We start from the raw sequence: 26,681 nt of genomic DNA on the forward strand, positions 1-26,681 counted from the left end.
ACCAGAACAGAGCCAACTGAGACAGGAGACTGGTATTAACCAAAACAGAGACAACTGAGACAGTGATCCCAGCCACCACAATGAGACAGGAGTCTGGTAGAAACCAGAACAGAGCCAACTGAGATAGTGATCCCAGCCACCACAAGGAGACAGGAGTCTGGTAGAAACCAGAACAGAGCCAACTGAGACAGTGATCCCAGCCACCACAATGAGACAGGAGTCTGGTAGAAACCAGAACAGAGCCAACTGAGACAGTGATCCCAGCCACCACAATGAGACAGGAGTCTGTTAGAAACCAGAACAGTGCCAATTGAGATAGTGATCCCAGCCACCACAATGAGACAGGAGTCTGGTAGAAACCAGAACAGAGCCAACTGAGACAGTGATCCCAGCCACCACAATGAGACAGGAGTCTGGTAGAAACCAGAACAGAGCCAACTGAGACAGGAGTCTGGTAGAAACCGGAACAGAGCCAACTGAGACAGTGATCCCAGCCACCACAATGAGACAGGAGTCTGGTAGAAACCAGAACAGATCCAACTGAGACAGGAGTCTGGTAGAAACCAGAACAGAGCCAACTGACACAGTGATCCCAGCCACCACAATGAGACAGGAGTCTGGTAGAAACCAAAACAGATTCAACTGAGACAGTGATCCAAGCCACCACAATGAGACAGGAGTCTGGTAGAAACCAAAACAGAGCCAACTGAGACAGTGATCCCAGCCACCACAATGAGACAGGAGTCTGGTAGAAACCAGAACAGAGCCAACTGAGACAGGAGTCTGGTAGAAACCAAAACAGAGACAACTGAGCCAGGAGGCGGGTAGAAACCAAAACAGAGACAACTGAGACAGGAGGCTGGTAGAAACCAGAACAGAGCCAACTGAGACAGGAGACTGGTAGAAACCAAAACAGAGACAACTGAGACAGGAGGCTGGTAGAAACCAGAACAGATCCAACTGAGACAGGAGACTGGTAGAAACCAAAACAGAGACAACTGAGACAGTGATCCCAGCCACCACAATGAGACAGGAGTCTGGTAGAAACCAGAACAGGGCCAACTGAGACAGTGATCCCAGCCACCACAAGGAGACAGGAGTCTGGTAGAAACCAGAACAGAGCCAACTGAGACAGGAGTCTGGTAGAAACCAGAACAGAGCCAACTGAGACAGTGATCCCAGCCACCACAAGGAGACAGGAGTCTGGTAGAAACCAGAACAGAGTCAACTGAGACAGGAGTCTGGTAGAAACCAGAACAGATCCAACTGAGACAGGAGTCTGGTAGAAACCAGAACAGAGTCAACTGAGACAGGAGTCTGGTAGAAACCAGAACAGATCCAACTGAGACAGGAGTCTGGTAGAAACCAGAACAGAGCCAACTGAGACAGGAGTCTGGTAGAAACCAAAACAGAGCTAACTGATACAGGAGTCTGGTAGAAACCAGAACAGAGCCAACTGAGACAGGAGTCTGGTAGAAACCAGAACAGAGCCAACTGAGACAGGAGTCTGGTAGAAACCAAAACAGAGCCAAATGAGACAGGAGACTGGTAGAAACCAAAACAGAGACAACTCAGACAGTGATCCCAGCCACCACAATGAGACAGGAGTCTGGTAGAAACCAGAACAGAGCCAACTGAGACAGTGATCCCAGCCACCACAATGAGACAGGAGTCTGGTAGAAACCAGAACAGAGCCAACTGAGACAGGAGTCTGGTAGAAACCAGAACAGAGCTAACTGAGACAGTGATCCCAGCCACCACAATGAGACAGGAGTCTAGTAGAAACCAGAACAGATCCAACTGAGACAGGAGTCTGGTAGAAACCAGAACAGAGCCAACTGAGACAGTGATCCCAGCCACCACAATGAGACAGGAGTCTGGTAGAAACCAAAACAGATTCAACTGAGACAGTGATCCAAGCCACCACAATGAGACAGGAGTCTGGTAGAAACCAAAACAGAGCCAACTGAGACAGTGATCCCAGCCACCACAATGAGACAGGAGTCTGGTAGAAACCAGAACAGAGCCAACTGAGACAGGAGTCTGGTAGAAACCAAAACAGAGACAACTGAGCCAGGAGGCGGGTAGAAACCAAAACAGAGACAACTGAGACAGGAGGCTGGTAGAAACCAGAACAGAGCCAACTGAGACAGGAGACTGGTAGAAACCAAAACAGAGACAACTGAGACAGGAGGCTGGTAGAAACCAGAACAGATCCAACTGAGACAGGAGTCTGGTAGAAACCAGAACAGAGCCAACTGAGACAGGAGTCTGGTAGAAACCAGAACAGAGCCAACTGAGACAGTGATCCCAGCCACCACAAGGAGACAGGAGTCTGGTAGAAACCAGAACAGAGTCAACTGAGACAGGAGTCTGGTAGAAACCAGAACAGATCCAACTGAGACAGGAGTCTGGTAGAAACCAGAACAGAGTCAACTGAGACAGGAGTCTGGTAGAAACCAGAACAGATCCAACTGAGACAGGAGTCTGGTAGAAACCAGAACAGAGCCAACTGAGACAGGAGTCTGGTAGAAACCAAAACAGAGCTAACTGATACAGGAGTCTGGTAGAAACCAGAACAGAGCCAACTGAGACAGGAGTCTGGTAGAAACCAGAACAGAGCCAACTGAGACAGGAGTCTGGTAGAAACCAAAACAGAGCCAAATGAGACAGGAGACTGGTAGAAACCAAAACAGAGACAACTCAGACAGTGATCCCAGCCACCACAATGAGACAGGAGTCTGGTAGAAACCAGAACAGAGCCAACTGAGACAGTGATCCCAGCCACCACAATGAGACAGGAGTCTGGTAGAAACCAGAACAGAGCCAACTGAGACAGGAGTCTGGTAGAAACCAGAACAGAGCTAACTGAGACAGTGATCCCAGCCACCACAATGAGACAGGAGTCTAGTAGAAACCAGAACAGATCCAACTGAGACAGGAGTCTGGTAGAAACCAGAACAGAGCCAACTGAGACAGTGATCCCAGCCACCACAATGAGACAGGAGTCTGGTAGAAACCAAAACAGATTCAACTGAGACAGTGATCCAAGCCACCAAAATGAGACAGGAGTCTGGTAGAAACCAAAACAGAGCCAACTGAGACAGTGATCCCAGCCACCACAATGAGACAGGAGTCTGGTAGAAACCAGAACAGAGCCAACTGAGACAGGAGTCTGGTAGAAACCAAAACAGAGACAACTGAGCCAGGAGGCGGGTAGAAACCAAAACAGAGACAACTGAGACAGGAGGCTGGTAGAAACCAGAACAGAGCCAACTGAGACAGGAGACTGGTAGAAACCAAAACAGAGACAACTGAGACAGGAGGCTGGTAGAAACCAGAACAGATCCAACTGAGACAGGAGTCTGGTAGAAACCAGAACAGAGCCAACTGAGACAGGAGACTGGTAGAAACCAAAACAGAGACAACTGAGACAGGAGTCTGGTAGAAACCAAAACAGAGAGAACTGAGACAGGAGGCTGGTAGAAACCAAAACAGAGAAAACTGAGACAGGAGTCTGGTAGAAACCAGAACAGAGCCAACTGAGACAGGAGTCTGGTAGAAACCAAAACAGAGCCAAATGAGACAGGAGACTGGTAGAAACCAAAACAGAGACAACTCGGACAGTGATCCCAGCCACCACAATGAGACAGGAGTCTGGTAGAAACCAGAACAGAGCCAACTGAGACAGTGATCCCAGCCACCACAATGAGACAGGAGTCTGGTAGAAACCAGAACAGAGCCAACTGAGACAGTGATCCCAGCCACCACAATGAGACAGGAGTCTGGTAGAAACCAGAACAGAGCCAACTGAGACAGTGATCCCAGCCACCACAATGAGACAGGAGTCTGGTAGAAACCAGAACAGAGCCAACTGAGACAGGAGTCTGGTAGAAACCAGAACAGAGCCAACTGAGACAGTGATCCCAGCCACCACAATGAGACAGGAGTCTGGTAGAAACCAGAACAGAGCCAACTGAGACAGGAGTCTGGTAGAGACCAGAACAGATCCAACTGAGACAGGAGTCTGGTAGAAACCAGAACTGAGCCAACTGAGACAGGAGTCTGGTAGAGACCAGAATAGATCCAACTGAAACAGGAGTCTGGTAGAAACCAGAACAGAGCCAAATGAGATAGTGATCCCAGCCACCACAATGAGACAGGAGTCTGGTAGAAACCAGAACAGAGCCAACTAAGATAGTGATCCCAGCCACCACAATGAGACAGGAGTCTGTTAGAAACCAGAACAGATCCAAATGAGACAGGAGTCTGGTAGAAACCAGAACAGAGCCAACTGAGACAGGAGTCTGGTAGAAACCAGAACAGAGTCAACTGAGACAGGAGTCTGGTAGAAACCAGAACAGATCCAACGGAGACAGGAGTCTGGTAGAAACCAGAACAGAGCCAAATGAGACAGGAGTCTGGTAGAAACCAAAACAGAGACAACTGAGACAGGAGTCTGGTAGAAACCAAAACAGAGCCAAATGAGACAGGAGACTGGTAGAAACCAAAACAGAGACAACTGAGACAGTGATCCCAGCCACCACAATGAGACAGGAGTCTGGTAGAAACCAGAACAGAGCCAACTGAGACAGTGATCCCAGCCACCACAATGAGACAGGAGTCTGGTAGAAACCAGAACAGAGCCAACTGAGACAGTGATCCCAGCCACCACAATGAGACAGGAGTCTGGTAGAAACCAGAACAGAGCCAACTGAGACAGTGATCCCAGCCACCACAATGAGACAGGAGTCTGGTAGAAACCAGAACAGAGCCAACTGAGATAGTGATCCCAGCCACCACAAGGAGACAGGAGTCTGGTAGAAACCAGAACAGAGCCAACTGAGACAGTGATCCCAGCCACCACAATGAGACAGGAGTCTGGTAGAAACCAGAACAGAGCCAACTGAGACAGTGATCCCAGCCACCACAATGAGACAGGAGTCTGGTAGAAACCAAAACAGAGCCAACTGAGACAGGAGTCTGGTAGAGACCAGAACAGATCCAACTGAGACAGGAGTCTGGTAGAAACCAGAACAGAGCCAACTGAGATAGTGATCCCAGCCACCACAATGAGACAGGAGTCTGGTAGAAACCAGAACAGAGCCAACTAAGATAGTGATCCCAGCCACCACAATGAGACAGGAGTCTGTTAGATACCAGAACAGATCCAAATGAGACAGGAGTCTGGTAGAAACCAGAACAGAGCCAACTGAGACAGGAGGCTGGTAGAAACCAGAACAGATCCAACTGAGACAGGAGTCTGGTAGAAACCAAAACAGAGCCAACTGAGACAGTGATCCCAGCCACCACAATGAGACAGGAGTCTGGTAGAAACCAGAACGGAGCCAACTGAGACAGTGATCCCAGCCACCACAAGGAGACAGGAGTCTGGTAGAAACCAGAACAGAGCCAACTGAGACAGGAGGCTGGTAGAAACCAGAACAGAGCCAACTGAGACAGTTATCCCAGCCACCACAATGAGACAGGAGTCTGGTAGAAACCAGAACGGAGCCAACTGAGACAGGAGTCTGGTAGAAACCAGAACAGAGTCAACTGAGACAGGAGTCTGGTAGAAACCAGAACAGAGTCAACTGAGACAGGAGTCTGGTAGAAACCAGAACAGATCCAACGGAGACAGGAGTCTGGTAGAAACCAGAACAGAGCCAAATGAGACAGGAGTCTGGTAGAAACCAAAACAGAGACAACTGAGACAGGAGTCTGGTAGAAACCAAAACAGAGCCAAATGAGACAGGAGACTGGTAGAAACCAAAACAGAGACAACTGAGACAGTGATCCCAACCACCACAATGAGACAGGAGTCTGGTAGAAACCAGAACAGAGCCAACTGAGACAGTGATCCCAGCCACCACAATGAGACAGGAGTCTGGTAGAAACCAGAACAGAGCCAACTGAGACAGTGATCCCAGCCACCACAATGAGACAGGAGTCTGGTAGAAACCAGAACAGAGCCAACTGAGACAGTGATCCCAGCCACCACAATGAGACAGGAGTCTGGTAGAAACCAGAACAGAGCCAACTGAGATAGTGATCCCAGCCACCACAAGGAGACAGGAGTCTGGTAGAAACCAGAACAGAGCCAACTGAGACAGTGATCCCAGCCACCACAATGAGACAGGAGTCTGGTAGAAACCAGAACAGAGCCAACTGAGACAGTGATCCCAGCCACCACAATGAGACAGGAGTCTGGTAGAAACCAAAACAGAGCCAACTGAGACAGGAGTCTGGTAGAGACCAGAACAGATCCAACTGAGACAGGAGTCTGGTAGAAACCAGAACAGAGCCAACTGAGATAGTGATCCCAGCCACCACAATGAGACAGGAGTCTGGTAGAAACCAGAACAGAGCCAACTAAGATAGTGATCCCAGCCACCACAATGAGACAGGAGTCTGTTAGATACCAGAACAGATCCAAATGAGACAGGAGTCTGGTAGAAACCAGAACAGAGCCAACTGAGACAGGAGGCTGGTAGAAACCAGAACAGATCCAACTGAGACAGGAGTCTGGTAGAAACCAAAACAGAGCCAACTGAGACAGTGATCCCAGCCACCACAATGAGACAGGAGTCTGGTAGAAACCAGAACGGAGCCAACTGAGACAGTGATCCCAGCCACCACAAGGAGACAGGAGTCTGGTAGAAACCAGAACAGAGCCAACTGAGACAGGAGGCTGGTAGAAACCAGAACAGAGCCAACTGAGACAGTGATCCCAGCCACCACAATGAGACAGGAGTCTGGTAGAAACCAGAACGGAGCCAACTGAGACAGGAGTCTGGTAGAAACCAGAATAGAGCCAACTGAGACAGGAGTCTGGTAGAACCCAGAACAGAGCCAACTGAGACAGGAGTCTGGTAGAAACCAGAACAGAGCCAACTGAGTCAGGAGTCTGGTAGAAACCAGAACAGAGCCAAATGAGACAGTGATCCCAGCCACCACAATGAGACAGGAGTCTGGTAGAAACCAGAACAGAGCCAACTGAGACAGTGATCCCAGCCACCACAATGAGACAGGAGTCTGGTAGAAACCAGAACGGAACCAACTGAGACAGGAGTCTGGTAGAAACCAGAACAGAGCCAACTGAGACAGTGATCCCAGCCACCACAATGAGACAGGAGTCTGGTAGAAACCAGAACAGAGTCAACTGAGACAGGAGTCTGGTAGAAACCAGAACAGATCCAACTGAGACAGGACTCTGGTAGAAACCAGAACTGAGCCAACTGAGACAGGAGTCTGGTAGAAACCAGAACAGATCCAACTGAGACAGGAGTCTGGTAGAAACCAGAACAGATCCAACTGAGACAGGAGTCTGGTAGAAACCAAAACAGATTCAACTGAGACAGGAGTCTGGTAGAAACCAGAACAGAGCCAACTGAGACAGGAGTCTGGTAGAAACCAAAACAGAGACAACTGAGACAGTGATCCAAGCCACCACAATGAGACAGGAGTCTGGTAGAAACCAAAACAGAGCCAACTGAGACAGTGATCCCAGCCACCACAATGAGACAGGAGTCTGGTAGAAACCAGAACAGAGCCAACTGAGACAGGAGTCTGGTAGAAACCAGAACAGAGCCAACTGAGACAGGAGTCTGGTAGAAACCAAAACAGAGACAACTGAGCCAGGAGGCGGGTAGACACCAAAACAGAGACAACTGAGACAGGAGGCTGGTAGAAACCAGAACAGAGCCAACTGAGACAGGAGACTGGTAGAAACCAAAACAGAGCCAACTGAGACAGGAGTCTGGTAGAAACCAGAACAGAGCCAACTGAGACAGGAGTCTGGTAGAAACCAGAACAGATCCAACTGAGACAGGAGTCTGGTAGAAACCAGAACAGAGCCAACTGAGACAGGAGACTGGTAGAAACCAAAACAGAGACAACTGAGACAGTGATCCCAGCCACCACAATGATACAGGAGTCTGGTAGAAACCAGAACAGAGCCAACTGAGACAGTGATCCCAGCCACCACAAGGAGACAGGAGTCTGATAGAAACCAGAACAGAGCCAACTGAGATAGTGATCCCAGCCACCACAATGAGACATGAGTCTGGTAGAAACCAGAGCAGAGCCAACTGAGACAGTGATCCCAGCCACCACAATGAGACAGGAGTCTGGTAGAAACCAGAACAGAGCCAACTGAGACAGGAGTCTGGTAGAAACCAGAACAGAGCCAACCGAGACAGTGATCCCAGCCACCACAAGGAGACAGGAGTCTGGTAGAAACCAGAACAGAGCCAACTGAGACAGTGATCCCAGCCACCACAAGGAGACAGGAGTCTGGTAGAAACCAGAACAGAGTCAACTGAGACAGGAGTCTGGTAGAAACCAGAACAGATCCAACTGAGACAGGAGTCTGGTAGAAACCAGAACAGAGACAATTGAGACAGGAGTCTGGTAGAAACCAGAACAGAGCCAACTGAGACAGGAGTCTGGTAGAAACCAGAACAGAGCCAACTGAGACAAGAGTCTGGTAGAAACCAGAACAGATCCAACTGAGACAGGAGTCTGGTAGAAACCAGAACAGAGCCAACTGAGACAGGAGTCTGGTAGAAACTAGAACAGAGCCAACTGAGACAGGAGGCGGGTAGAAACCAGAACAGAGCCAACTGAGACAGTGATCCCAGCCACCTCAATGAGACAGGAGTCTGGTAGAAACCAGAACAGATCCAACTGAGGCAGGAGTCTGGTAGAAACCAGAACAGATCCAACTGAGACAGAAGTCTGGTAGAATCCAGAACAGATCCAACTGAGACAGGAGTCTGGTAGAAACCAGAACAGATCCAACTGAGACAGGAGTCTGGTAGAAACCAGAACAGATCCAACTGAGACAGTGATCCCAGCCACCTCAATTAGACAGGAGTCTGGTAGAAACCAGAACAGATCCAACTGAGACAGGAGTCTGGTAGAAACCAGAACAGATCCAACTGAGACAGGGGTCTGGTAGAAACCAGAACAGATCCAACTGAGACAGTGATCCCAGCCACCTCAATGAGACAGGAGTCTGGTAGAAACCAGAACAGATCCAACTGAGACAGGAGTCTGGTAGAAACCAGAACAGAGCCAACTGAGACAGGAGTCTGGTAGAAACCAGAACAGAGCCAACTGAGACAGGAGTCTGGTAGAAACCAGAACAGATCCAACTGAGACAGGAGTCTGGTAGAAACCAGAATAGATCCAACTGAGACAGAAGTCTGGTAGAAACCAGAACAGAGCCAACTGAGACAGGAGTCTGGTAGAAACCAGAACAGAGCCAACTGAGACAGGAGTCTTGTAGAAACCATTAGATGAACATGGATACTTTACTGTGTTCTACAGTGTTCTCTGGCAGATACAGTACTGTACTGTGTTCTACAGTGTTCTCTGGCAGATACAGTACTGTACTGTGTTCTGTAGTAGATACTTTACTGTACTGTGTTCTACAGTGTTCTCTGGCAGATACAGTACTGTACTGTGTTCTGTAGTAGATACTTTACTGTACTGTGTTCTACAGTGTTCTCTGGCAGATACAGTACTGTACTGTGTTCTGTAGTAGATACTTTACTGTACTGTGTTCTACTGTGTTCTCTAGCAGATACTTTACCAATCAGCGACAATGATAGACAGCTGTCCCTGATTGAGAACCTTACCCGGCCAAAACATAGAAACACAGAACATACGAGTTTCCCACCCGAGTCACACCCTGACCAACCAAACATAGAGAATAAAAAGATCTCTACAGTCAGGGCATGACAATAGACATCCTGCCCTTTTCCCACCCTCGTCATAACGGACTCTGACTGGGGGTCCGACTCGCTCAGGCAGAAAAATATTTGCACTTATTTTCAATGTTGATTTGAATGTTATTATAGAAAACAGAACGGTGTCAAATAATTTTTGGGGGCAAACGTCCTTTCTGGATTTAAAAGTACTACTAGAAGGTATCATCTAGTTTTATAAAAAGTATCTTTAATCCGATTACAATATTTTTGATGGTAACATAAAGGATTACAGTTCAAGTCTTTTTTGTAATCTGTAAATCTGTAAATCTGTAATTCTGTAATTCTGTAAATCTGTAATTCTGTAAATCTGTAATCTGTAATTCTGTAAATCTGTAATTCTGTAAATCTGTAAATCTGTAATTCTGTAAATCTGTAAATCTGTAAATCTGTAATTCTGTAAATCTGTAATCTGTAATTCTGTAAATCTGTAATTCTGTAAATCTGTAAATCTGTAATTCTGTAAATCTGTAATTCTGTAAATCTGTAAATCTGTAATTCTGTAAATCTGTAAATCTGTAATTCTGTAAATCTGTAAATCTGTAATTCTGTAAATCTGTAAATCTATAATTCTGTAAATCTGTAAATCTGTAATTCTGTAAATCTGTAAATCTGTAATTCTGTAAATCTGTAAATCTATAAATCTGTAATTCTGTAAATCTGTAAATCTGTAACATTAATCTGTAACTATTAACTCCCTACCCATTCAAATAGACAATATCACCATCATCTATAACTGGTATGAATGTCGACTGAATGATTTGTTTTCTGCTATTTTATGAAAGGCATAACCTATTTCAATAAAATATTGCAATTCTTAACTTTTTAATGAACTCTTAATGAATGACCTATGACATATGACCTATGACATATGACCTATGACCTATGACATATTCCTGTTAAATAAACACATTTTAAATCAACATTATGCTTTTTGAAAAAGAGTTTTGTTTTGTCAAACCAGGTGCCCAGACATTGAGGACACGATCATTGAGGACACGATCATTGAGGACACGATCATTGAGGACACGATCATTGAGGGCACGATCATTGAGGACACGATCATTGAGGACACGATCATTGAGGATACGATCATTGAGGATACGATCATTGAGGGCACGATCATTGAGGGCACGATCATTGAGGGCACGATCATTGAGGACACGATCATTGAGGATACGATCATTGAGGATACGATCATTGAGGATATGATCATTGAGGATACGATCATTGAGGATACGATCATTGAGGATACAATCATTGAGGGCTCGATCATTGAGGGCACGATCATTGAGGGCACGATCATTGAGGACACGATCATTGAGGACACGATCATTGAGGACACGATCATTGAGGGCACGATCATTGAGGATACGATCATTGAGGACACGATCATTGAGGATACGATCATTGAGGATACGATCATTGAGGGCACGATCATTGAGGGCACGATCATTGAGGGCACGATCATTGAGGACACGATCATTGAGGATACGATCATTGAGGATACGATCATTGAGGATATGATCATTGAGGATACGATCATTGAGGATACGATCATTGAGGATACGATCATTGAGGGCTCGATCATTGAGGGCACGATCATTGAGGGCACGATCATTGAGGACACGATCATTGAGGACACGATCATTGAGGGCACGATCATTGAGGACACGATCATTGAGGCACGATCATTGAGGGCGATCTTTGAGACACGATCATTGAGGGGCACGATCATTGACACGATCATTGAGGGCACGATCATTGAGGGCACGATCATTGAGGGCTCGATCATTGAGGATACGATCATTGAGGGCACGATCATTGAGGGCACGATCATTGAGGGCTCGATCATTGAGGATACGATCATTGAGGGCTCGATCATTGAGGGCACGATCATTGAGGGCACGATCATTGAGGGCACGATCATTGAGGGCTCGATCATTGAGAGCACGATCATTGAGGATACGATCATTGAGGATACGATCATTGAGGGCACGATCATTGAGGGCACGATCATTGATCATTGAGGACACGATCATTGAGGACACGATCATTGAGGACACGATCATTGAGGGCACGATCATTGAGGATACGATCATTGAGGGCTCGATCATTGAGGGCACGATCATTGAGGGCACGATCATTGAGGGCACGATCATTGAGGGCTCGATCATTGAGACACGATCATTGAGGATACGATCATTGAGGATACGATCATTGAGGGCACGATCATTGAGGGCACGATCATTGAGGACACGATCATTGAGGACACGATCATTGAGGACACGATCATTGAGGGCACGATCATTGAGGATACGATCATTGAGGGCTCGATCATTGAGGGCACGATCATTGAGGGCACGATCATTGAGGGCACGATCATTGAGGGCTCGATCATTGAGAGCACGATCATTGAGGATACGATCATTGAGGGCTCGATCATTGAGGGCACGATCATTGAGGGCTCGATCATTGAGGACACGATCATTGAGGACACGATCATTGAGGACACGATCATTGAGGGCACGATCATTGAGGATACGATCATTGAGGGCTCGATCATTGAGGGCACGATCATTGAGGGCACGATCATTGAGGGCACGATCATTGAGGGCTCGATCATTGAGAGCACGATCATTGAGGATACGATCATTGAGGGCTCGATCATTGAGGGCACGATCATTGAGGGCTCGATCATTGAGGGCACGATCATTGAGGACACGATCTTTGAGTACACGATCTTTGAGGGCACGATCATTGAGTACACGATCATTGAGGGCACGATCATTGAGGGCACGATCATTGCGGACACGATCTTTGAGGACACGATCATTGAGGATACGATCATTGAGGACACGATCATTGAGGGCACGATCTTTGAGGGCACGATCATTGAGTACACGATCATTGAGGGCACGATCATTGAGGGCACGATCATTGCGGACACGATCTTTGAGGACACGATCATTGAGGATACGATCATTGAGAGCACGATCATTGAGGACACGATCATTGAGGACACGATCTTTGAGGACACGATCATTGAGGATACGATCATTGAGGACACGATCATTGAGGACACGATCATTGCGGACACGATCTTTGAGGACACGATCATTGAGGATACGATCATTGAGGACACGATCATTGAGGACACGATCATTGAGGGTACGATCATTGAGGGCACGATCATTGAGGGCACGATCATTGCGGACACGATCTTTGAGGACACGATCATTGAGGATACGATCATTGAGGACACGATCATTGAGGGCACGATCTTTGAGGGCACGATCATTGAGTACACGATCATTGAGGGCACGATCATTGAGGGCACGATCAATGAGGGCACGATCATTGCGGACACGATCTTTGAGGACACGATCATTGAGGATACGATCATTGAGGACACGATCATTGAGGGCACGATCATTGAGGGCACGATCATTGAGGACACGATCATTGAGAGCACGATCATTGAGGACACGATCATTGAGGACACGATCATTGAGGGCACGATCATTGAGGATACGATCATTGAGGGCTCGATCATTGAGGGCACGATCATTGAGGGCACGATCATTGAGGGCACGATCATTGAGGGCTCGATCATTGAGGGCACGATCATTGAGGATACGATCATTGAGGGCTCGATCATTGAGGGCACGATCATTGAGGGCTCGATCATTGAGGGCACGATCATTGAGGACACGATCATTGAGGACACGATCTTTGAGTACACGATCTTTGAGGGCACGATCATTGAGTACACGATCATTGAGGGCACGATCATTGAGGGCACGATCATTGCGGACACGATCTTTGAGGACACGATCATTGAGGATACGATCATTGAGGACACGATCATTGAGGGCACGATCTTTGAGGGCACGATCATTGAGTACACGATCATTGAGGGCACGATCATTGAGGGCACGATCATTGCGGACACGATCTTTGAGGACACGATCATTGAGGATACGATCATTGAGAGCACGATCATTGAGGACACGATCATTGAGGACACGATCTTTGAGGACACGATCATTGAGGATACGATCATTGAGGACACGATCATTGAGGACACGATCATTGCGGACACGATCTTTGAGGACACGATCATTGAGGATACGATCATTGAGGACACGATCATTGAGGACACGATCATTGAGGGCACGATCATTGAGGGCACGATCATTGCGGACACGATCTTTGAGGACACGATCATTGAGGATACGATCATTGAGGACACGATCATTGAGGATACGATCATTGAGAGCACGATCATTGAGGACACGATCATTGAGGACACGATCTTTGAGGACACGATCATTGAGGATACGATCATTGAGGACACGATCATTGAGGACACGATCATTGCGGACACGATCTTTGAGGACACGATCAGTGAGGATACGATCATTGCGGACACGATCTTTGAGGACACGATCATTGAGGATACGATCATTGAGGACACGATCATTGAGGGCACGATCTTTGAGGGCACGATCATTGAGTACACGATCATTGAGGGCACGATCATTGAGGGCACGATCATTGAGGGCACGATCATTGCGGACACAATCTTTGAGGACACGATCATTGAGGATACGATCATTGAGGACACGATCATTGAGGGCACGATCATTGAGGGCACGATCATTGAGGACACGATCATTGAGAGCACGATCATTGAGGACACGATCATTGAGGACACGATCATTGAGAGCACGATCATTGAGGACACGATCATTGAGGACACGATCATTGAGGATACGATCATTGAGGACACGATCATTGAGGACACGATCATTGCGGACACGATCTTTGAGGACACGATCATTGAGGATACGATCATTGAGGACACGATCATTGAGGATACGATCATTGAGGGTACGATCATTGAGGGCACGATCATTGAGGGCACGATCATTGAGGGCACGATACAATGCACATGTGCATTAAGGTTTGAGCTTTTATTATTTTTGGAAAATAATGTATACTTGGTAAAGTAGTGATAGGGATGCAGCCTATAATGGTTATTTATTTAGGAAAGCAGTGGGTGACTTTCAGACGGCTAAAAGACAGGAGATAGTCACACTTTTTTACATTCACATTCTCAGATCTTTAATCTGAGAGGGAATCTGTGTCATGAGACAGGAGTCAATGTGAGTTTCTCCTAAATCAATGTAGGAGAGGGGGAGAGGGTGGGATGGAGAGAGAAAGAAATAGAGAGGGAGAGAGAGGGAGAGAGAGAGAGAGAGAGAGAGAGAGAGAGAGAGAGAGAGAGAGAGAGAGAGAGAGAGAGAGAGAGAGAGAGAGAGAGAGAGAGAGAGGAGAGAGAGAGAATAGAGAGAAATAGAGAGAGGAGAGAGAGGGAGAGAGAGAGAGGGGAGAGAGAGATAGAGAGAGAGAGAGAGAGAGAGAGAGAGAGAGAGAGAGAGGGAGAGAGAGAAATAGAGAGAAATAGAGAGGGAGAGAGAGGGAGAGAGAGAGAGGGGAGAGATAGAGAGAGAGAGAGAGAGAGAGAGAGAGAGAGAGGGAGAGAGAGAAAGAGAGAGAGAGAGAGAGAGAGAAATAGAGAGAAATAGAGAGGGAGAGAGAGGGAGAGAGAGAGAGGGGAGAGAGAGGAGAGAGAGAGAGAGGGAGAGGGAGAGTTCCTGAAAGAACTTTAGTAAATCCTGGTCTAAGCAGCAACAATCCCTTTATCATCAGAAGTATACAGTATGTCGCATTGAAGCTCGTTTGGAGGATTGTTCACTTCTTGGCGCACCCATAGCGGGATCATTTTCGACAACATCCGCTGAATTGCAGAGTGCCAAATTCAAATTATATTTCTAAAACTATTTAATTTTTAGGAAATTACAAGTGCAATATAGCAAAACACAGTTTAGCTTGTTGTTAATCCACCTGGTGTGTCAGATAAAAAAAGAAGCTTTACAGCGAAAGCTATCCCTCTCTCAGCAGACAAAACATTACAAACAGCTAGCAGCAAAGTAGATTGGTTACGAAAGTCAGAAAAGCAATAAAATGAATTGCTTACCTTTGATGATCTTCAGATGTTTGTACTCACGAAACTCCCAGTTACACAAAAAATGTTACTTTTGTTCCATAAAGATTATTTTTATATCCAAAATACCTCCATTTGGTTGGCGCGTTTTGTTTAGTAATCCACAGGCTCGAGCGGTCACGACGAGGCAGACTAAAATTCCAAATAGTATCCGTAAAGTTCGTTCATGTCAAATTTTTATTATAATCAATTTTTAAAATTAATTTTCTCTCACAAGGTGCAGCTGTGTAATGATCATTCTTTTTAATCAGCGTAGCCTAGTGGTTAGAGTCAGTTAAGAACAAATTCTTATTTTCAATGACGGCCTAGGAACAGTGGGTTAACTGCTCGTTCAGGGGCAGAACCACAGATTTGTCGCCCCTACACTCTAACCACTAGGCTACCTGCCCCCCCTACACTCTAACCAATAGGCTACCTGCCCCCCTACACTCTAACCACTAGGTTACCCGCCGCCCCTACACTTTAACCACTAGGCTACCTATCCTCCCTACATTCTAACCACTAGTCTACCCTGCTGCCCCTACACTCTACACTAACCACAAGGCTATCTGCCGCCTCCACTCTCTAACCACTAGGCTACCCATCCCCTCTACACTCTAACCACTAGGCTACCTATCCCCTCTACACTCTAACCACTAGATTACCTATCTCCTCTACACTCTAACCACTAGGCTACCAATCCACTCTACACTCTAACCACTAGGCTACCTATCCCCTCTACACTCTAATCACTAGGCTACCTATCTCCTCTACACTCTAACTACTAGGCTACCTATCTCCTCTACACTCTAACCACTAGGTTACCTATCCCCCATTAAAAATGCTTTTCGGCGAAAGCATAAGAAGCTATTATCTGATAGCCTGCACCATCTACACCAGCAGTTAACAAAGGAGCTAGCATAGCAGGCGCAACACAAAACGCAGAAATAAAATATAAAAAATGCATTACCTTTGACGAGCTTCTTTTGTTGGCACTCCAATATGTCCCATAAACATCACATTTGGTCATTTTGTTCGATTAATTCCGTCCATATATATGGAAAATGTCCATTTATAAAGCGCGTTTGATCCAGAAAAAAACAGCTTACAAAAACGCAACGTCACTACCAAATATTTAAAAAGTTGCCTATAAACTTTGCCAAAATATTTCAAACTACTTTTGTAATACAGCGTTAGGTATTTTTAAATGTTAATAATCGATCCAATTGTAGAAATCTGTATACAATACAGGAAAGAAAAGAAACCAGCACTGCTTTTCACGTCTTGTGCAACTCACAAAAGTGTCCCCAGTTCCGAGTTGGCCTACTTCTTCATAGCACAAAGGAATAATAATAAATAATAAATAACCTCAACCATATTCCAAAGACTGGCGACATCCAGTGGAAGTGATAGGAACTGAAAATAGGTTCCTATTAAATATCCAATGGCAAAGACAATATAGGGAACAGAGTGGGGGGAAAAATCTGAACAGTTAGTCCTCAGGGTTTTGGCTGCTACATAAGTTCTGTAATACTCACAGACATGATTCAAACAGTTTTAGAAACTTCAGAGTGTTTTCTATCCAAATATATGAATGATATGCATATCTTATATTCTTGGCATGAGTAGCAGGAAGTTGAAATTGGGCACACTATTTATCCAAAAACTTAGCTTTAAGAGGTTAATCCAGCCACAGTGTCTGATTTCAAAATGGCTTTACAGCGAAAGCACCACAAACGATTATGTTAGGTCACCACCAAGTCACAGAAAAACCCAGCCATTTTTCCAGCCAAAGAGGAGGAGTCACAAAAAGCAGAAATAGAGATAAAATTAATCACTAACCTTTGATGATCTTCATAAGATGACACTCATAGGACTTCATGTTACACAATACATGTATGTTTTGTTCGATAAAGTTCATATTTATATCCAAAAATCTCATTTTACATTGGCGTGTTATGTTCAGTAGTTCCGAAACATGCTGTGATTTTGCAGAGAGCCACATCAATTCACAGAAATATTCATAATAAACATTGATAAGAGATACAACTATTATACCTGTACATGGAACATTAAATGAACTTCTCCTTAATGCAACCGCTGTGTCAGATTTAAAAATACTTTACGGAAAAAGCAAACCATGCAATAATCTGAGTACGGCGCTCAGAGCCCAAAGCAGCTAACAAGATATCCACCATATTGTGTAGTCAACATTAGTCAGAAATAGCATTATAAATATTCACTTACCTTTGAAGATCTTCATCAGAATGCACTCTCAGGAATCCCAGATCCAGAATAAATGTATGATTTGTTTGATAAAGTTCATAATTTATGTCCAAACACCTCCTTTTGTTAGCGCGTTTAATAAAATTCAAACTTTCCGCGGGCAAGTCCAGCGGAAAGGTCGGACGAAAATTCCAAAAAAAGTTCCGTTGCAGTCCGTAGAAACTTGTCAAACGATGTATAGAATCAATCTTTAGGATGTTTTTATCATAAATCTTCAATAATGTTCCAACCGGAGAATTCCTTTGTCTGTAGAAAAGCAATGGAACATGAGGTCGCTCTCACATCACCGCGCGTCACTCTCTGCCAGACACCTGACTCATTCGCCTCTCATTCGGCCCCCTTCACAGTAGGAGCTTCAAACAACGTTCAAAACACGGTTGACATCTAGTGGAAGCCTTAGGAAGTGCAACATGACCAATATCCCACTGTATCTTCAATCGGGGCTGAGTTGAAAAACGACCAACCTCAGATTTCCCATTTCCTAGTTGGATTTTTTTCTCAGGTTTTCGCCTGCCATATGAGTTCTGTTATACTCACAGACATCATTCAAACAGTTTTAGAAACATCAGAGTGTTTTATATCCACATATACTAATAATATAATAATATGCATATATTAGCATCTGGGACTGAGGAGCAGGCCGTTTACTCTGGGCACCTTATTCATCCAAGCTACTCAATACTGCCCCCCAGTCACCAAGAAGTTAACCGTTCTCCCTCTCTCCCTCAATTAACCCAAGAATAACCACTTGGAGAAGGAGAGAAGTTGAGGGAAGCAGAAAGATGTGAGGTAGTAATTCAAACAGACTAACAAATGCAAGATTTTGCTCTGCTATTCTTGTGAATATACCAATTAATCCACCTCACAGACCAGCTTTGAAACAATTGCATAACCAGATACACACAGTCAAGGCAAAAAGATACGTGGACCTGCGGGAATCACAGCATCAACCCTAGATTTCAAGTTTCTCTTGCAGATGCTCCAACTATGTCTGAGCCATCAGAATCACGTAGCCTACAGCAAAGACAAGAGTTGAATAGAAGTAGGAGGCTGAGGAGGAAGAGGATGAAGAAGATGAGGAGAAGAAGGATGAGAAGGAGGAAGACAAGGAGGAGGAGGAAGTAGATGAAGAGAAGGTGGAGGAAGAGGATGAAGAAGAATATTAGAACAGTGTCCTGACCTTTGATCTCCTTCTCGTTCCTGAACCAGCGGAGGTTGGCAGCAGGCTTGGAGCCGTGGGTCATACAGGTCAAAGTGATCTCATCTCCTTCCAGGGCAGGCTTGGTCAAACCGTCTATCTCTGGCTTCTCTGGCACCCCTACAGGACCGGGGGGGAATTACACAGGTTAAAACGTGACACAACACACAGGGTTGAAGTCTGTGCATTAGTGCATTCATCTTCAGATAGCTAGGTGGGACAACCACATATCACAGTCATAGTCAGTACATTCATCTTCAGATAGCTAGGTGGACCAGTCATAGTCAGTACATTTCATCTCCAGACAGCTAGGTGGGTGTACATTCATCTCCAGACAGCAGTCATATAGTCAGTACATTCCTCTTCAGATACATTGGACCTCTTACAGATAGCTAGGTGGACCAGTCATTGTCAGTACATTCATCATTGGGGGGGGGGTTGATACTCTTTGAACAAGTAGGGTTTCAGATGTTTTCAGAAGATGTTTTCAGAAGACGGGCAGGGACTCGACAGAAAAGGGTTTTGATTGGGCTGAGCGGGAGCCTATGTATGGCAGAGGTTTTACCATAAACCTGGCCTAGTTCTGCATGAATATGATGTAGCTCAGCTCAGAGTGTGTTGGGGAGGAGGACAGGAAAAACACTGAGATTAACCTGGAACCATCATCTGAAAAGTCCAGGGTAGACAGTGTGAAGGGTGTGTGTCTGTGTGATCCATCATCTGAACAGACGAGGGCGGACAGTGTAAAGGGTGTGTGTGTTTGTGATCCGTCTTCTGAACAGACAGGAAGAGGATGGATAGAGCTTTAAAGGGTAGAAGAGAAAGATTAACAGTCATATATCGACGGCTAAACTTTGACTGAGTAATTATGACTATGCAACTCAAACATCCCTCAAGGGTGTGTGTGTCGGAGGCTTCTGTAGAAGTTTGTTTATTATTCAATACCAAAAAACTACATTTTAAGTGAAATATTAGCTTTTGTCTGAAGCCTATAAAAGACAGAAAATTCAAAAGCTAATTTGACCTTTGCACTAACAAGGCTTTTCGAAATCAGCAGCTTGACTACAGCTAGAGAAATGTAAGTGTATTGATCAATGACAAATTTCCATCCAAAATTACTTCTAGTCTGTCTGTGTCCGATACAGCAGGGTGTTCACAAACTCGGTCCTGGGCCCCTCCCTGGGTCACGTTTTGGCAGGACCCAGTTTTGGAAACCTTGGGATACAGGGGGTCAGTAGCAGTCCTCTCCTCAGAGATGTGCAGTTTCCTTCAGAAAATACTCATTAGAGGTTGTGCAGATGTTCATATCGTCATACCGTTCTTCTCTCACCCCCGGGATTTATGGTTTTACCGTCTTAATACACAAGGGCGTCTATTACCAGAATGCTAACAACATGGCGGCTGCCAGCTAAATATGCTAAAGAGAGTAAATGAAAATAAAAAAAACTGTAAAGACAGGCAATCCAGCTCATAAAGTAATACAGATATAGGTAGGAGCTACCAAATGTCATTTTTGGTGAGTTTGGACAGTTACAAGCGGATATAAACGAGAGATATTGTGCAAATGAACAAAGTTTTGACGCATGTCTGGAGCCTGAAGGAAGAACAGTACTGTCTCTGGAGCAGCATTTCCACACCCTGTGTCTGTGTGGAGTCTGGAGTCTGAAGGAAGAACAGTACTGGCTCTGGAGCAGCATGTCAACACCCTGTGTCTGTGTGGAGTCTGGAGTCTGAAGGAAGAACAGTACTGGCTCTGGAGCAGCATGTCAACACCCTGTGTCTGTGTGGAGTCTGGAGTCTGAAGGAAGAACAGTACTGGCTCTGGAGCAGCATGTCAACACCCTGTGTCTGTGTGGAGTCTGAGTCTGAAGGAAGAACAGTACTGGCTCTGGAGCAGCATGTCAACACCCTGTGTCTGTGTGGAGTCTGGAGTCTGAAGGAAGAACAGTACTGTCTCTGGAGCAGCATTTCAACACCCTGTGTCTGTGTGGAGTCTGGAGTCTGAAGGAAGAACAGTACTGGCTCTGGAGCAGCATGTCAACACCCTGTGTCTGTGTGGAGTCTGGAGTCTGAAGGAAGAACAGTACTGGCTCTGGAGCAGCATGTCAACACCCTGTGTCTGTGTGGAGTCTGGAGTCTGAAGGAAGAACAGTACTGGCTCTGGAGCAGCATGTCAACACCCTGTGTCTGTGTGGAGTCTGGAGTCTGAAGGAAGAACAGTACTGGCTCTGGAGCAGCATGTCAACACCCTGTGTCTGTGTGGAGTCTGGAGTCTGAAGGAAGAACAGTACTGGCTCTGGAGCAGCATGTCAACACCCTGTGTCTGTGTGGAGTCTGGAGTCTGAAGGAAGAACAGTACTGTCTCTGGAGCAGCATTTCAACACCCTGTGTCTGTGTGGAGTCTGGAGTCTGAAGGAAGAACAGTACTGGCTCTGGAGCAGCATGTCAACACCCTGTGTCTGTGTGGAGTCTGGAGTCTGAAGGAAGAACAGTACTGGCTCTGGAGCAGCATGTCAACACCCTGTGTCTGTGTGGAGTCTGGAGTCTGAAGGAAGAACAGTACTGGCTCTGGAGCAGCATGTCAACACCCTGTGTCTGTGTGGAGTCTGGAGTCTGAAGGAAGAACAGTACTGGCTCTGGAGCAGCATGTCAACACCCTGTGTCTGTGTGGAGTCTGGAGTCTGAAGGAAGAACAGTACTGTCTCTGGAGCAGCATTTCAACACCCTGTGTCTGTGTGGAGTCTGGAGTCTGAAGGAAGAACAGTACTGGCTCTGGAGCAGCATGTCAACACCCTGTGTCTGTGTGGAGTCTGGAGTCTGAAGGAAGAACAGTACTGGCTCTGGAGCAGCATGTCAACACCCTGTGTCTGTGTGGAGTCTGGAGTCTGAAGGAAGAACAGTACTGGCTCTGGAGCAGCATGTCAACACCCTGTGTCTGTGTGTGGTCTGGAGTCTGAAGGAAGAACAGTACTGGCTCTGGAGCAGCATGTCAACACCCTGTGTCTGTGTGGAGTCTGGAGTCTGAAGGAAGAACAGTACTGTCTCTGGAGCAGCATTTCAACACCCTTTGTCTGTGTGGCGTCTGGAGTCTGAAGGAAGAACAGTACTGGCTCTGGAGCAGCATGTCAACACCCTGTGTCTGTGTGGAGTCTGGAGTCTGAAGGAAGAACAGTACTGGCTCTGGAGCAGCATTGTCAACACCCTGTGTCTGTGTGGAGTCTGGAGTCTGAAGGAAGAACAGTACTGGCTCTGGAGCAGCATGTCAACACCCTGTGTCTGTGTGGAGTCTGGAGTCTGAAGGAAGAACAGTACTGGCTCTGGAGCAGCATGTCAACACCCTGTGTCTGTGTGTGGTCTGGAGTCTGAAGGAAGAACAGTACTGGCTCTGGAGCAGCATGTCAACACCCTGTGTCTGTGTGGAGTCTGACGTCGTTAGGGAAATGGGCCTGCCTGCTCTGCTCAGAGAAGAAGGTGGTGGAACAGACAGTCTGAGCACAGAGAGGATAAAAAAATACAAGGAAATCAAGATAGCAGCAACAGCTGTACACATAACTCATCCAAAGGGCAGAAAGATAACACAATGTGATCCCCCTTCACCATATTATTTCAGCCACTTATTTAGAAAGCTAAACTTAAAGGTTGTGTTAATGCAGAATTTTCTGTTTTTCACACTACAAAAGCATAATAGATATTTTTGCTGCGTTTAATGAACACAGATTTTCTGATTTAAATTTCTGCTCTGCATCAGACACATTTAGGGCTTCAGTTGCACTTCTCCATTCACCAATAGGCATTCTATCAGCAGACAGCACTCTGAGATGTGGAGCTACTGTTCTCCATCATTCTATCAGCAGATAGCACTCTGATGTGGAGCTACTGTTCTCCATCATTCTATCAGCAGGCAGCTCTCTGATGTGGAGCTACTGTTCTCCATCATTCTATCAGCAGACAGCTCTCTGATGTGGAGCTACTGTTCTCCATCATTCTATCAGCAGACAGACTGATGTGGAGCTACTGTTCTCCATCATTCTATCAGCAGGCAGCTCTCTGATGTGGAGCTACTGTTCTTCATAATTCTATCAGCAGGCAGCTCTCTGATGTGGAGCTACTGTTCTCCATCATTCTATCAGCAGACAGCACTCTGACTGATGTGGAGCTACTGTTCTCCATCATTTAGGGAATATATTTCTCATTCCCTTGTTCCAAAATTGGGCATATTTACAGAGAAATGACGAGAGGGGGGGGGAACTCAGTTTAACATTTAGCATTGATGGTTCAAACTCTAATTTATTGTCGCATCTATAATGTCCTGTGAATGTGTGTCCATGCGATGCACTTATGTGTGTGTTTACGTGCGCATCCGTGCGGTGTGTGTGTGTGTTCCAAGGTCAGTCTGAAGCTGATTGATTGACAGGTCTGCTGGTCGATAGTATTGATTGTTTTGATTGTTTCTGGTTCCTCTTACATTGGCAGTTTGAAGTGACTCAAATCCATTTTTTTTTGCATACCCGATTTTAATGTGTACTTTTTCCTGCCAAAAAAAAGCAAATAGATACAGATATTTCAAACCACCTTCACACTTGGGTGTCTGAACGGTCAAATCTGATTTATTTGGTTGGTTTGACTTTGGCTACTCTGATCACATTGTAGCTAACTGGCTGGGTTATTTGTTTACAAACAAATGAATGTATGTGTTAAAAGGGTAAACAGCTAACTAGCTAGTTTACTGCTGTGGCTAGCGATCTGACGGCTGTGGCTAGCTAGTTGACTGCTGTGGCTAACTAGTTGACTGCTGTGGCTAGCTAGTTGACTGCTGTGGCTAGCTAGTTGACTGCTGTGGCAAGCTAGCTGACTGCTGTGGCTAGCTAGTTGACTGCTGTGGCTATCTAGCTAACTGCTGTGGCTAGATAGTTGACTGCTGTGGCTAGTTAGTTGACTGCTGTGGCTAGCTATCTGACTGCTGTGGCTAGATAATTGACTGCTGTGGCTAGCTAGTTGACTGCTGTGGCTAGCTAGTTGACTGCTGTGGCTAGCTAGTCTGACTGCTGTGGCTAGCTAGCTGACTGCTGTGGCTAGCTATCTGACTGCTGTGGCTAGATAGTTGACTGCTGTGGCTAGCTATCTGACTGCTGTGGCTAGATAGTTGACTGCTGTGGCTAGCTAGTTGACTGCTGTGGCTAGCTAGTTGACTGCTTTGGCTAGCTAGTTGACTGCTGTGGCTAGCTAGTTGACTGCTTTGGCTAGCTAGTTGACTGCTGTGGCTAGCTAGTTGACTGCTGTCGTCGAGACATGTGGTGTGTGTTGAGACATGAGGTGTGTGTTATTGAGACATGAGGTGTGTGTTGTTGAGACATGAGGTGTGTGTTGAGTTGTTGACATGAGGTGTGTGTTGTTGAGACATGAGTTGACTGCTGTGAGTGTGTGTTGAGACATGAGGTGTGTGTTGTTGAGACATGAGGTGTGTGTTGAGACATGAGGTGTGTGTTGTTGAGACATGAGGTGTGTTGTTGAGACATGAGGTGTGTGTTGTTGAGACATGAGGTGTGTGTTGTTGAGACATGAGGTGTGTTGTTTGAGACATGTGTGTTGTTGAGACATGAGGTGTGTGTTGAGACATGAGTGTGTGTTGTTGAGACATGAGGTGTGGTGTGTGTTGAGACATGAGTGTGTGTTGTTGAGACATGGACATGTGTGTTGAGACATGAGGTGTGTGTTGTTGAGACATGAGGTGTTGTTGAGACATGAGGTGTGTTGTGGTGTGTGTGTTGAGACATGAGTGTTGAGACATGAGTTGTTGAGACATGTGTTGTTTGAGACATGAGGTGTGTGTTGAGACATGAGGTGTGTTGTTGAGACATGAGGTGTGTTGTTGAGACATGAGGTGTGTGTTGAGACATGAGGTGTGTTGTTGAGACATGAGGTGTGTTGTTGAGACATGAGGTGTGTTGTTGAGACATGAGGTGTGTTGTTGAGACATGAGGTGTGTGTTGTTGAGACATGAGGTGTGTGTTGAGACATGTGGTGTGTTGTTGAGACATGAGGTGTGTTGTTGAGACATGAGGTGTGTTGTTGTTGAGACATGAGGTGTGTTGTTGAGACATGAGGTGTGTTGTTGTTGAGACATGAGGTGTGTTGAGACATGAGGTGTGTGTTGTTGAGACATGAGGTGTGTTGTTGTTGAGACATGAGGTGTGTTGAGACATGAGGTGTGTTGTTGAGACATGAGGTGTGTTGTTGAGACATGAGGTGTGTGTTGAGACATGAGTGTGTGTTGTTGAGACATGAGGTGTGTTGTTGAGACATGAGGTGTGTGTTGTTGAGACATGAGGTGTGTGTTGTTGAGACATGAGGTGTGTGTTGAGACATGAGGTGTGTTGTTGAGACATGAGGTGTGTGTTGTTGAGACATGAGGTGTGTTGTTGAGACATGAGGTGTGTGTTGAGACATGAGGTGTGTGTTGAGACATGAGGTGTGTGTTGTTGAGACATGAGGTGTGTTGTTGAGACATGAGGTGTGTGTTGTTGAGACATTGAGGTGTGTTGAGACATGAGGTGTGTGTTGTTGAGACATGAGGTGTGTTTTGTTGAGACATTGAGGTGTGTTGAGACATGAGGTGTGTGTTGTTGAGACATGAGGTGTGTGTTGTTGAGACATTGAGGTGTGTTGAGACATGAGGTGTGTGTTGTTGAGACATGAGGTGTGTGTTGAGACATGAGGTGTGTGTTGAGACATGAGGTGTGTTGTTGAGACATGAGGTGTGTGTTGAGACATGAGGTGTGTGTTGTTGAGACATGTGGTGTGTGTTGAGACATGAGGTGTGTGTTGAGACATGAGGTGTGTGTTGAGACATGAGGTGTGTGTTGTTGAGACATGAGGTGTGTGTTGTTGAGACATGAGGTGTGTGTGTAAATCATTGCTCAGGGGAAATGCGATGCTTCTCTGTAGCTGATGGTAATACTGGACATCAGTGGGTACGTAGTCAGTAGCCCAACATCTTCTGCATCTCTCTGAATCAGAGAGATGTTGTACATCTGATCTGACGTCACCGTTCCTCACATCAACGTGTTTAATCAAAACACAATGAGCTCCAGAAACATTCACCGCCGTTAATTCATGAAAGGTAACATGTGTTTTCTGAAAGATGTGTTTTTTTTGTATAGCTGTCAATTTAGTCTGGTAACATAATATATATGAAGTGGACCTTGAGCTGAATAGATTCAACAGTTCACTAGACTGAGTAGGAGTATTACTGCTATAAGGGGAAGTGTGGGTTGACTGAGTATTACTGCTGTAAGGGGAAGTGTGGGTTGACTGAGTATTACTGCTGTAAGGGGAAGTGTGGGTTGACTGAGTATTACTGCTATAAGGGGAA

At 45.9% G+C, this 26,681-nt stretch overlaps 1 protein-coding gene across 1 annotated transcript in view; it reads right to left on the reverse strand.

Moving 5' to 3' along the window:
- Positions 1-26,681, reverse strand: part of LOC115119424 (cell adhesion molecule 2-like) — a 157,960-nt gene that overhangs the window by 70,138 nt on the left and 61,141 nt on the right. The window contains exon 3 of the mRNA XM_065023439.1: positions 19,292-19,429. Within this exon, the coding sequence (XP_064879511.1) occupies positions 19,292-19,429 (138 nt within the window). The remainder of the gene's footprint in view (positions 1-19,291; positions 19,430-26,681) is intronic.

Source organism: Oncorhynchus nerka, linkage group LG10, assembly GCF_034236695.1.
Source record: "Oncorhynchus nerka isolate Pitt River linkage group LG10, Oner_Uvic_2.0, whole genome shotgun sequence".
In the NCBI taxonomy this organism is placed as follows: domain Eukaryota; kingdom Metazoa; phylum Chordata; class Actinopteri; order Salmoniformes; family Salmonidae; genus Oncorhynchus; species Oncorhynchus nerka.